This window comes from Pagrus pagrus (assembly GCF_965226575.1).
Source record: "Pagrus pagrus genome assembly, chromosome: 13".
NCBI lineage: Eukaryota > Metazoa > Chordata > Actinopteri > Spariformes > Sparidae > Pagrus > Pagrus pagrus.
This window is the reverse complement of record NC_140197.1, coordinates 9,222,692-9,236,408: the sequence shown is the minus strand read 5'-3', so window position 1 is coordinate 9,236,408 and position 13,717 is coordinate 9,222,692. Positions and strand designations below refer to the sequence as shown.

General features: G+C 40.4%; 1 protein-coding gene across 4 annotated transcripts; it reads left to right on the top strand.

Moving 5' to 3' along the window:
• Positions 1 to 2,749: 2,749 nt before the first annotated feature.
• Positions 2,750 to 12,766, top strand: LOC311267338 (uncharacterized protein). Of its 4 annotated transcripts, none has more exons than XM_084370383.1 (6): positions 2,750 to 3,109; positions 3,210 to 3,548; positions 6,057 to 6,320; positions 10,072 to 10,140; positions 10,607 to 10,958; positions 12,597 to 12,766. In XM_084370383.1, the coding sequence occupies exons 3-6, from the start codon at positions 6,263 to 6,265 to the stop codon at positions 12,601 to 12,603; spliced, it is 486 nt and encodes a 161-aa protein (XP_084226509.1). In that variant the 5' UTR covers positions 2,750 to 3,109; positions 3,210 to 3,548; positions 6,057 to 6,262; the 3' UTR covers positions 12,604 to 12,766. The 4 variants fall into 4 exon arrangements, 3 of the variants coding, with proteins under 3 accessions (XP_084226509.1, XP_084226508.1, XP_084226510.1); XM_084370382.1 differs by lacking the exon at positions 12,597 to 12,766 and adding an exon at positions 11,045 to 11,827; XM_084370384.1 differs by lacking the exon at positions 12,597 to 12,766 and adding an exon at positions 11,045 to 11,827 and having other exon boundaries at positions 2,751 to 3,109; positions 10,745 to 10,958.
• The last annotated feature ends 951 nt before the right edge of the window (positions 12,767 to 13,717 follow it).

Below are 13,717 nucleotides of genomic sequence, written 5' to 3'. Positions count from 1 at the left end.
TTGATATTAAAGAAGAGACACGTGACGACCTGTTTTCTAACCGTTTGTGCTGCGACTATTGTGCCAAATTGTACTGTGGAGCCAGTTCTTGTTTGTTTGGTTTTGTTAGAAAAATGAACGTGTGTTGCCTGTCCAGTTATATTCATTTTTACATCCTTGTCCTTGTGTAATGGTTTTGTTGCTGATCAGACTGATGTGATACATCATGACCTCAGTTTCATACCAGAGTGAAGAACTCAAGTTTATCAGTCCCAAGTTTCAGATTTGATCTCTTCTCTGATTCACCATCTATTTTATTAAACTGTGATCCTCTGCTTGTAGGTCTGAACAATAACATGACCACACACACATTCATAAAAAATAAATAAATAAATAAATAAATAAATAAATAAATAAATAAAATAAAATAAAAAATTGAGTAGACTACCATCATTAAAATAAGCCCCTTATTTATGCTTATCTTTACACAGAGACACATCTAGAGAAAACATTACGTTGTGTTTCACAGAGATCCAGCTCCCAGAGGACACTGGAAAGCTGTGGAACAGTGAAGAGGAGGTCGTGTGGCTCGGGCACCACTTGGCGACGCCTCTGCCTGCTCAGTCGTCTCCTGGATACTCACACTTTACATATATTATAATTTGTGTCAGATATTCTGTCAATGCAATTTGTAAATTGTGATTTTGTTGTTTTCTGTTCATGTGACATCTATTGCATGTCTGTCCGTCCTGGGAGAGGGATCCCTCTCTGTGGCTCTTCCAGAGGTTTCTTCAATCCCAAGGCAATGTGATTGTGATTTTGGGCTATATAAATAAAATTGATTTTACACTTCATCATAATTTACACAGTATTTATTTTACTGAAGATGTCACACACGGTCAGACTTTTGAATTATAGATGAAAAGATTATAATTTTGTTTGACACTTTGGACACAAAGTTTGTCTTGTATTTATTTCACTTTACTATTCAGGAGCTACAGAGCACACATACTCTACAGTACACAGTAACAGACTATCTAACATGGAAAAGACCTGTCGTTCAAATCAAACCAGACTGACATTTTGTTATAGTGCGTACAGCCTGCTTCTCCCTGCTCCACCTATCCAGAGCAAACCTCTACACCTCTCCCACTCTCCTTTCATGTCAGTTCAGTTCATCAGAATGGGGACTGGTATAAGAATGGAGTTGCTGCCACCTAGTGTCTCATTTGGCTTTTGCACTGAGGGACAGGACAGCCAGAATCTGCTCTAACAGACCCAGAAGAACACAATTAAAACATCAGTTTTTACTGAAACTGACAGGTTGTTTTATTGGAGCTCTTTGGGAAGAGGAACCATAACTCCTCTAAGTGAATCAGTCAAGTATCAGGCTACATGTTTCTGTTCCATAATCTTGTCTCAATAGTCCAGCTGATGACACGTTGACATTTGATTTGTATCAGAACAATCAGCCTGTCTGTGTGAAAGCACGAAGCAGTGTGCATCCTCATACAACCCCCCACAGCACCTTTAGCCCCAGATCCTCAGTTTGAGAAGAACTGCCTCAGTGTCTGAGTTTGATTTCTGTTTTATGAGAAGCGACTGTAACTGTAAAGTGTTGTCACAGGACACGGGACTTCATCTCACCTCTGACAAATACTAAACAACAAAAACACTCTTGATATTTGTGTGATTTTAGGTCAGAATTTTAGTTTTAAGAAACAAGACTGTCTAATAATTTATAATCAGGATTTCTCCATAGCTACATATGGACTCATATCTGTCTTTAAAACCCGGGGGGGGGGGGGGGGGGGGGATAACTTTTAAAAAACATGTGGACAAAATGAACGTATTGTGGTATAATATATAACCATAAGTAAGTAATTGATGGTTAATGCCAACTGGCAATAGAAAAGTGTGATGTTAAAGAAACTAATCAAATGTGAAGAAATCATAAATGAATGGTTGAAACATGTATCACTCTGCACTGATTGAAGATGCACCTATTGATTGAATTGAAATAAATTCCTCAAAGTCAACGTCAGTTTGTTCCTGATTGATCGCAAAAATATTGACAGTAAATGTTTACTGCGGCTGTGCCACGTGCGTAAAATGGTACGTATGGACGCGCGTACCGATGCTGCTGATGTGTGAAGACAAGTGTTTAATGAACAAAACTACATATAAACAGTTTTGATGAAGATAAATAAAATAAGAAAAATAATATTTTGCGGGAAATCTTGATGCGTAGATGTAAAGCAAAGTGAAAGAGGCCAAATTCAACATGAAATGTGTTTCCAGAGGACTGTGTGTGTGTGTGTGTGTGTGTGTGTGTGTGTGTGTGTGTGTGTGGCTCCATTAATAAAATACACACAGATGACTTTTTGCGCTCTCTGTGATGTTAATGAAATAATGTCCATAAAAGCCGAGAGTTGACGAACCTGAGATACAGTTTTTGTAATAAAAACAACGTTGTAATAAAGGAGCCTGAAATGTTGTTGCTGTGGCAAAATAAAAGCCTTCACGTGTAGTCCTCTCATAAGGAGCTGTTTCAAGGACTGAAACCAAACTTCTATCAGACAATATGAGAGAGGACACAGTCACAGCTGGACATTTCTTCATGGTTACATGTTGACGTCATCTTTTGCAGGTTGATTGGATGAAGGTTTAAATCCAGAGGTGAGATGTGACTGTAAAACACACGCGCACAACATGGCCGTGCAGGATTCCATGGTTGCTATGTTTTTCTCCAGGTGCATCATTTCTATCAGATCATCATTTAAAAACAAACAAAGCCTGAAACCGTCAACACAACCGACATTTTACCCGTTTCACTCGTCAATCTCTGTAAAGTTTTTGGATTTACTGAAGATTTTTTCACTCCGGATAACAACGAACAACCCACTGAGACTGACAACCGACACACAACCGACTTCCAACATTGAAAATGTGAGACTTGAACACTTTGAAAGTCTCCACCTACAGATTCTGGATGACCACTAAGGCCTCTACCGCCACCTTCATCCTTGGCTGAAAATCAGCACTCCTGCCTCCATCGTGTGCTGACAAACACAATCCTCCACCTAAAGCCTCTGCCAGGAACCTGCACCAGCTCCACCTGCAGATTCTAGTAGATAAATGCAACGCCTCCACCAAAATCTCCACCTAAAGTGTCTTTTATCTTCTGCCTACAGTCTCTGCCAGTAACCTGTTGTTTCCTCCACCTACAGATTCTGGAAGATGGATGAGGCCTCAACCTCCACCTCCATCTGCAACTGAAAACCAACACTACTGCCTCCATCAGTAGATTAGTGCTGACAGACACGAGCCTCTGCCAGGAATCTGCAGCCACCAGCTCCACCTGCAGATTCTAGCAGACACACGCACCTCGAATGTCAACCTGCAAAGATTGTGACAGTACTGTCACCGCGTCTGTCCTCTGCCATCCTCTGCAGCCTGAACCTCCTCCTACAAGACACCCAGAATATTTTCACATCTAACTCTGTGAATTAGGATTTATTTCCATAAAGCCACAGTTGATTGTGGAAAGACAAACCACGACTGTGTTGGTGCGTTTTGAATGAGGTTTGAATGAAAGCTCATCTAAGTTCAGCAAAAGAAAGAAACTTGAAGTCAGATGTCAGAGTATTTCCTTTCTTGACACTGTGAATTTATTTTGTTCAGTTATTACACTTAAACAAACCAAACTTACCGCTCTTATACATCTTTGGGGGGCTACTGGACTGTCGCCTCATGCCGAAATGGTATTACAGTACAGGACAGGCAGGGCTAGCTGCTTAACATGCTAACTTCAGTAAACACCTCTTCAACACAATACAGATATGTCATTGACAGAATGTCAACATTATTGTTTCTTTAATTTTTGTTCATTTTTGGAATGTTTTAAACTGAAATTCTGGTTACATCTTTGTGCATTGCCCCTTTAAAGTGAATCACCTAAAATAATGTTGTTGATGGCAGACGACATTTTTTTATGTTTCACATTTAAATGTTTAAATGTGAACGTTTTGTTGTTAACAAAAGAATGACATTTTTATTAATGGACAAAAACAAAAACAGGTGTATTACACAACAACAGTACTAGCAGGCCTACATTATTTATTATTTCACTATTCAAAATTGGAATTAAAACTGGGAATTTTAATATTCACGATATTAATGTGATCTCTAATCAGAATTTGTCCCTGTTTGAGTAATGAACATTCATCATGCAGTCTGTTTGCTGAGCATGAATGAGGGACAATTTCAGAAATATGATCACACATCTCATTGACTGTACAGACTGTAATTACAGGTTCTGTCCATAAGATGTCAGACTATGCCTCAAATCCAGAGAGTGAGTGTGTGTGTGTGTGTGTGTGTGTGTAGGGGAGTAGAAACAAGTGAAATGCAAACATGTTCGAACATGTTCCACTACAGACTATAAGCTGTAACTAATGGTAAATAAATCAATAATTCATTCATCCATAAGCCTTTAGTTAAAACAACTTTTAGGTGACCAGGTTGAGGAAACCCCCATGTATCAACTTCTTCAGCATGACACTTGCTTCGTCTGTTATTGTTTTACCATGAATTTAAATGTGAAAATCTTCAACTTTTGACCAGCTGACTCATTAGAAAGTGAGAACATGATACTTGTTTGTGAAGCCAAGAACAATACCAAGAAAGAGTGAATCTGATTCACAGTTAGGCTACCTGATTACATTCAAATCAACTGCATCACTTCGGATATTAATTAAATTAGAGGAGGGACTCTTTTATATTCTCTTTTCATGACTTAAAGTATTAGACACTAATACACAAAGAAATGCTGATTCAGAGTTACTTCATATATCAGTTAATATACGAGCAAATTAGCTGGATTCTTCTCACACCAAAGTTTATTTAAGGACTATATTTGCTCATTCGCACGCTGATGTGATGATTGTTTGTTCATTTGTTTTTGCTGATATTCTATTTGAGTTGGGGCATGCTGGATGAGCACCCAAACATTGGATTTCACCAGGACTTGATGGGATAACTGTGGATTTTTACACCTTTTTGTTTGGAAAGAAGAGAGATGCTTTACAATGTCTTCTTAGAATGTACTGTACTTCACCGGGACATTTGTCTTTAATATGAAGCAGGATGGACTTTGACTGGACAGCTGGAGGCCATGACCTTATTATGTAATGATCACAAACGGTTATCTCATGTGTATGCAAACCATTTAGATGAGGGTCCAACAAAGTTAGTGGATGAATGTTAATGAGCTTTGATAAAGGTTATAGGAAATATACATAACCATACTCAGGTGATACTTGATATGTTAGATTATAGACAGTGTATTGATAAAGACAGTTCTGTATTATTTCCTGACACCACTGAACAGAACTTTTCGTTGGAAGCATTAGACCTTTTGGGTTTTGTGGGAAAAATCTATTTATTAATTAATTTCTGAGATGTTCTACACTGACATAAACAGTTCCGTCTCTGGACCCTGGAGTGACCTCAAGGGTCAAGGTGCTACAGGGTGTTCTTCAGGGATGTCCCATCTCCTCAGAGCTTTTTATTTTGACAACCCGACTACGAATAAATGCTTATTAATAACACCACTGAAATACAAGGAGAACATGATATTTACTCATTTGAACAACTCTGTGGAACAATAGAGTGATTACAATTAATGGGAAATCAATATTTGGGAATGACTGGTGATGGAGAAATACTTGTTAAACTCTTGTCTATATTTGACCCTGCTTGACCCAATGTGACAGACAACTTGTGAGACTGTCTTGTTTGCTGAATGTGCAATTTGAATGTACTTACAGAAGCAAGATTGTGAAAAGTCTGTATAAGGAGATGAGACACATAAGGGCATGTACTATGACAACTTGTCATCTGGCACTGGGTGTGACTTTTGTATCCAGAGTTATAAAACACTGTGATTAACATAATTCTGCGGAGATCTGCAGAAACAGCCTTACAACCTGTAACTGTGTATGATTCTCCCCTTGCTGCAAGTAAAAGATATTTGATCAAACGTAACTCTCTCTGGTGTTTCTTTCTTTCTGAAGGTTTGGAAAGACTCTATGTAACAGCATAGATTTTTCTGACATTTCTTGGTCCTTCGAGCCGGATCCCAAGAGACCAGTGCTGTTCTGGATGACGACTTCCTGAACCGAGTACTGTGCACAGGTCGCTGAAAAGACTCGGCGGCGAGCAAAAGTCCTCCATCTGAAATTGATGCAAACAGAGGCTGGGAAAGGAGACTGATTCCAGAATGGGACTTGGTGACGGGATCGCAAACTGTTTTCAGAGACCGAGAGGCACCAAAAAGAGTGAGTATCAGCAGGGCTGATAAAAGCGTGGCTGGGTCACGGTAAGACCATAAATGATAAATAGCTGAAACCGGGTTTCACATTTATTAAAGGATTCAGGGAATCCACGAGATAGGTCTTAATAAAAATTTTAATGAGCAAAACAGAGGTTGCGAGAACCTACAATACTTCCGAGCAGGGAAGACAATACTTCCGCGCAGGGAAGACAATACTTCCGAGTAGGGAAGACAATACTTCCGCGCAGGGAAGACAATACTTCCGAGCAGGGAAGACAATACTTCTGCGCAGGGAAGACAAAAGTACGTACAATACTTTCTAGCAGGGAAGTAAAAGTGTGAATGTGTGCACAGTGAAGCAGCGAAGTGCCTGAAACCTAATGGTGCAAACATAAAGCACTTGCCAGTTGAAGTAACTGTGTACAAACAAAAGAGGAACGTAGTACTACAAACAATTAGATGAAAAATGGGCTCATGCTGTTCGTGTTGCAGAGCCGAGGCAGAAGAAGCAGGTGATGTAAAATATATGAATTGCAAATTACCCAGGGTCGACCAACCACATTAAAAAGTGGTCTAAAAAGTTTTTAATTTAAAGGAAAATTATTGCCTGAACATTGCAACATATACGATCAAAAGCAAAAAATAACCCAAGGAAACAGAAAAAGTTAGGACTAAGTGCAGCCCAACAGTGGCTGGCAGAATCAACAAATAGATGGACTAAGGACTAGTTATAGTTTGATTGCATTGGAGTACGAAAGGGCACTTAGGAGAGTGTTGAAAACTGTTTGGGTAAAAGTAAAGGGAAATTGGAGTCATGCTACAGGGCGAGGACAGGTTTTAGGGCCTGACAATAATGTTTTTGTCACTAGGAGGACAAAATTGCAGGAGAGAATAAGAACAAAATATACTGTGACGGCTGATTGGACCGTCATAGGGAGAACCAGGCAGAGAGACGATGAAACCTTTTAGAGATTTGCTCAGAGAATGAAAGGAGCGCCAGTTGATAATGCAGCTTATTGGCAGCAATTGAAGAATGTCACCCACCAAAATAGTAAGGAGGAGATCAAGCACTTTTTGCAAAAACACATGGTAAATTTCAATACTGCTACAATGGCAGAGTATGAGGATTATGCCATACACGCTGAAAGACAGGCACAGAATAAGAACAAAATACACATACATTAGTGGTAGAAGACGACACAGTGTATTACACAAACGAGAGCAGAGAAGGATATAACTATAGAGGGAAAGGGGGTTACAGAGGAGGATTCAGAGGCCGAGGACATAGGCCAAGAGACAGGGATATTTGTTATGTATGTGGGAAGTCAGGACACTGGGCACGAGATTGCCCTGAAAGGAAAGGTAGATTAGGACCGCAAAATCAAGCATGACTATCCGTGGTCCCAAACCTCTGACCCTAGTCAAAGCCAAGAGCAGGCTATGAGAATAGAAGAGAGAAGTAAGGAAGAGGAAGTGTTAAGATTAGATACAGCATTTGCATGTTTACAGAGCAAGCCAGAGGTTGCATGAAATGTAGCAGGAAGTATGATCAACTTCTTGACACAGGAGCAACAAAAACAGTTATCAGGCCAAGTTGTGCTCCATTTTTGAAGCCTTCAAGACAGAAATTTTTTGTTAAAGCAGCTAATGGTAGCTCTTACAACACTTGTCAAAACCCGTGTTGTTTGCAGATCCAGAAACCTATTCTATTTTGCCTTTCACTGAAGCAATTTTAAGGCTTTGAACTGCACTGTGACTTTTGTTTTCTATTATTGTGAATAGTAATTTTTGCTGGATTTCTGTTGATCATTGTGATCATTGTGTGCGCAGGAGAAAGTTTCCTGCGCCTGAACACCCATTTCAAGTTATACACATGGATTTCATTGAACTAAACAAATGTGAAGGCAAAAAATACTGTTTAGTGATCATCAATGCATTTTCCAAATGGGTAGAAGCATTTCCATGTGTTAGTCCTGATGCACTGACAGTTGCAAAAGCCTTATGCAGAGAAGTCATACCGCGATTTGGCATTCCTGAAACAATATATAGTGACAATGGAGCTCATTTTGTGAACAAAACAGTACAAAGCATAGGAGAAAACTTGCAAATAAAGATAAAAAATCACTGTGCCTATCACCCACAGAGTGCGGGGTTGGTGGAAAGACATAACGGTATAATAAAGTCTAAGTTGAGGAAGATGATGATGGAAACAGGAAAAAACTGGATTTACTGTTTGCCACTAGTATTGTACCAAATGAGAATAATACCCACAGTACAGGGTCTAACTCCCTTTGAAACAGTTTTTGGGAGAAGATGTGAAATTCCTGACTTAACGCTCTACAAAACACCTATAGATAAAGCTGAGGATAATTTGTTGACACACATGAGAAAAATGTTAAAAACTAAAGAAGTAACAGAAGCAAATGTCATTCCAGAACCAGAAACATCAGAAGAGGTACCGCCATTGAAACCAGGAGACTGGGTCTTTGTGAAAGTAATCAAGAAGAAAAACTGGACAAGTCCTAAGTGGGAAGGTCCATATCAGGTATTGCTAACTACCCCCACTGCTGTAAAGATAAGAGAGACAGACGTGGATACATAACACGCATTGTAAAAAGCAACACATGCTATCAGAGTAAGGTGGAAGTATCAGTCACAGGTTAAGTGTGTGAGTGAAAAGTCTGGCTACAAAGGGAGGCAGATCATATAGAGATCTGTCTGTCTCAAACCAGTGAAGAAACAGAGAACACACTCGCACCATTTAAACATGGGACTGATAGGACTCCTGCTCTGTCTGCAGTCGTTGCTGTTAGTGATTAGCAGTGCGCCCATTAGAAAGAAAAGAAACGCGTCAGGCATTCAGGTAGTGTTAACTGAAGGGTGAACTTCATCACTCCGGTTTGACTGGTTAGATGCACTAGGGGAAGATGGAACTAAATTGAGAATCCACACACCTGACTACTACAGCACTGCGCCTAAATACATTTGTACCTCCACCATGTAATTGGGCCAGGGTAATGGCAAGCAGTGATAGGGGATGGGTTAATGCAGCACACAGACAGAGAAGCAGATTTAAAATTAGCCGGAGCGGAACTGCATGCCTTTATACGGGCAAAAATGATAACAGGAAATGCAATGAAGTGACAGTGACAGTGACAAATCCTCAGAGTTCTGACACTGGTGTCTACTATATTGGGGCCAGTCTTGGGGGAAAAGATCCTCTCCGTATATTTTCCATTGTAGTAGAGGGGAAGCGAGCTAAAGAGAGTGTCCAGGATGTCACACAGGCTCAAACTGAGAGTACGACCCCTATGCCCCATGCTGAGAACAGAGGAGTAAAGTTTTTGACTAACTTGACTATTGATGATGTCTTTGCTATAGAAACTGGAGACATTGGCCAGAATTTGTGGCTATCATGGATGAGGTACACAGCCCAGAGTCTAAATATGTCTAACTGAATTGCATGTGCTAGGATAACTACTAATTCCAGTGAAGAGGGGTTGGTATGTGTGTTGAAGATGTTTGACAAAAAATACACCCCTACTACTACAATGTGTAGGAACATGGCAGCCTTGTTGACACGAGTGTGCCTGAGCATGTGACTAGCTATGCTGCAAATTATTCCTCCTTCACCAGGACAAGTGATGCGGGGAGAAAAGTGAAAAAGTTCCCTGCAGACTGGTGTCTAGACAAAACCAATGTAACAGAAAACAATGGTAACCTGACAAGTGATCTGTTCCTAAACCAATCCACAGGTGTGACTGACATATGGTGGCTGTGCGGGGATAGGAAGCTTAGAGCTCGGTTGCCAGCTGACTGGGATGGTGAGTGTACGCTAGTCAATGTTATCCTACTTTTTACGGCTTTTGGAATTGAACTCCTCCCTACACTTAACAAGCACACATGGTCGTAGACAGAAAAGAGAATTGTCTGACACTCCCTCTGCATATGAACCTGTATGGATTGATGCAATCGGGGTGCCACGTGGTGTGCCTAATGAGTTTAAGGCCAGAGGAGAAATATCTGCAGGCTGGACAGCTGTTATACCCTTCTTTGGGCCAATCATTGAGACGAGCAAAAACACTGCCTGGATTAATTATATGTATTATAATCAGCAGCGTTTTGCTAATTACACTAGGGATGCCGTAAAAGGATTGAAAGAGCAGCTACACTCAACTTCCCTTACTGCATGGCAAAATAGACTTGCGCTAGACATGTTGTTAGCTGAGAAAGGAGGCGTGTGTAAAACTTTTGGTTCAAGTTGTTGCACCTACATCCCTCTCAACACAGCCCCCGACGGAAGTGTGACCAGAGCACTGGAGAGTCTGACTTCTCTCTCTGAAGAGTTGGCCGAGAACGCAAGCGTTGATGACTGGACTGACTGGTGGGAGAAACAGTTTGGTAAATATGCAAGTTGTTCTGTTCTAGTCTCCCTCATTATAGGAGTGGTGGTCCTCAGCGTGGTGTTCTGCTGCTGTGTTCCTTTGCTGAGAGGCCTGCTGGAGCGATTCATCAGTCGTTCGGTGACAAAGACTCTCATTGCTGAAGCTGTGGAAGGAGAGTACGTGGATCTGCTGAGATTCAATCCCGGCAATAAGTACTACATCCCCATCTTCCCAAATACCAACAGTAATGAATGCAGGTGAGGTGACAAAGTGTAAGCCCAGAAGCATGTGCATAGCGTCTGTCAATTCTCACCCTCCTGAAGCAAGGTGTTCTCCCATTCAGGAGTGTGGACCGTTAATATCGGCGGTGCACCAAGTCTTTACACAGAGCTGTCGTCATTGTTCCACAAGTTTGCCTGGCCTCGCCCCTGGACAGTATATGATTATGCTTCTCAATGATGATGTATTATCAGTGATTACCATGATGCCTTGCTCGTGTATAAGAATGACTAATGACTGTTTGATGAAAACATATTCTTCTGTGATCTCGGCCTTTTGAATTGTTTGTGGCTTTGTGAAAATACAGGAAACTTATTTGTTGAAGTGAATGACATTATATTCAATAAATGCTTTGTAATTGTGAAGAGTTTAAACAGGAGGGAAATGATGGAGAAATACTTGTTAAACTCTTGTCTATATTTGACCCTGCTTGACCCAATGTGACAGACAACTTGTGAGACTGTCTTATTTGCTGAATGTGTAATTTGCATGTACTTACAGAAGCGAGATTGTGAAAAGTCTGTATAAGGAGATGAGACACATAAGACACACATAATATAAAAGACTGTGATTAACATAATTCTGCAGAGATCTGCAGAAACAGCCTTACAACCTTACTGTGTATGATTCTCCCCTTACTGCAAGTAAAAGATATTTGATCAAACGTAACTCTCTCTGGTGTTTCTTTCTCTCTGAAGGTTTGGAAAGACTATGTAACAGCATAGATTTTTCTGACAACTGGTTGGAGAGATACATTCTGTTTGTAACATATTGGATTATCTGGGTTTTTACAGAAAAGTATCAGTTAAATTGCTCGCTAAGAGAATATAGTAAGATATGTAAAGTATCAAAGCACTTCAATGTATTCAAATATTAAGTCTAGTTACTGCAGATTGTAATTGAATTGATATGTAATAACAACTGTTCTGAACTCTGAGGTGTTTCAAGATTATAACAGAGGGTTACATATACAGTCCCTGAGCTGATAACCTTTTCTGTTGTGGATTAAGCACATTCCAAATTTAGTAAGTGGCCTGTTTCCCCAAAAGTTAAAGAAACTCATTTTAGAATAATTCATAAGATTTATCCAGAGTTTCTTAAACAAAGGTTTACATTTGAAGTGGACCCCTGTACCTTCTGTAAAGACACTGAAGAAACATTGGAACACGTTTCTGTTTCGCCCTGTGTCCCGAATATTTTAGTCAGATATAATAAATTGGATATCACTAAAGTCCTAAAGTCCGTCCTCTGATCTCTTTTATATGGATCATCTGAACTCATTTGTTTCTGACATGATTAATATAAATTTACTTTGGATATCATATTCAGTGTAGTGATTTGTAGATTGATTATTGAATACTCTTTTTTGTACTAATTGTACATAGCCTATATCCTCCAGGAGATATTGAATGTTTTTTTTTGTTCCCAACTTTGCACTTAAAAAGAAAAACAAACCTACACATTGATTATTTATGTGTTAAGTGGATGAACATATGGACACGGGGGGATTGATTTAATATACATGAAGAGTTTATACAGAGCCTAGACACACACACCGGTTGGAAATGGCTGCGTTATGAAGAGCCTCTTGGCCTTTTGACCCTTCTCCATTACAGACAGTAGCTGGTTGTGATCTTCATCACTCCTGATGAGGAACTCTCCTGATGTCGCTGTGTGGGGATGTCTACGGTGGCATCCGCGTGCAGACACCGGCTCTAGTGAAGCTCTGCGAGCTTTGACTTCCACGAGACTTCATCTCCAAAGATTATCTGAATCATCGACCTGAACACACTGAAGGAATGACAACACTGCCGCGTCCAAATGAGAGCACACGGCAGAAGTCGACGAGTGTGTGTGTGTGTCTCTGTGTGAAACAAAACAATGACAACAAAGTTTCCAGTGTTACGTTACCATATCATAATAACGAGACAGAGAGCGAATTGCAGTCAACTGTTTACTTCCGACTTGGAGACCAGTACACAATGACGTCCATCCGTATTCCCCACATACCAACAACAACTCCTCTGATTGGCTGAGGCATTAACATGCCCATATTATAACTGTTTAGATTAACCTTACACAACATCTCCCCCTTTTAAGTAAAGAACATTATTATTCAAGCATTCTAAACAAATTCTTTTTTTCTTTTCTCTTTCTTTCTATTCAATTCCTTTTTGAACTTGACTTAAACTAAACCGTCATTCCAGAACATTCACGGTTACATTCTCATTCATCAACTTTTTTTTTTTTTTTTTCCATGTGAACCATGACAATCACAGTCCAGAACTCCTTTTAACCTGTCAAATCACAAATCCAGTCTTTTAGGCGGACGTGAGTGTCTGCCTGAGCTTGTAACATATGTAGCATCTGGCTCTGCTACAGGTTGGTCTGCACTGTCTGAGTCAGTGTCCTCTCTGTTGGTTGAATCAGGAGGTGGACACTGGGTTGCTCGCAGGTGTGTACGGGTTCTCCTCAACAGCCCATCCTCTGTTCTGACAAGGTATGACCTCGGGGCAGCTGTCTGCTGTACAACTGTCCCATGAGTGCTCTCTGTAGTGATCCATACACTCTGGCCTGGGTGTAACTCCGGTTGATTGTGTGTTCTGTGGCGTTTGTTATAGTATTGCTCTTGTTTCTGTTTCCCTCGTGTCTCTGTGCTCCTGAGCTGTTTGATGTTTGGCCAGCGTGGACTCAGTGTTTTGGGCACTTGAGGGAGTGTGGTTCTTAACTGTCTCCC

Coding starts and splice junctions, on each gene's coding strand:
- LOC311267338 (XM_084370382.1), top strand. CDS start 6,263: ATGGGACTTGGTGACGGGATCGCAAACTGTTTTCAGAGACCGAGAGGC. Junction 6,321..10,071: donor ACCGAGAGGCACCAAAAAGA/GTGAGTATCAGC, acceptor ACCAATCCACAG/GTGTGACTGACATATGGTGG. Junction 10,141..10,606: donor GTTGCCAGCTGACTGGGATG/GTGAGTGTACGC, acceptor CTCTCAACACAG/CCCCCGACGGAAGTGTGACC.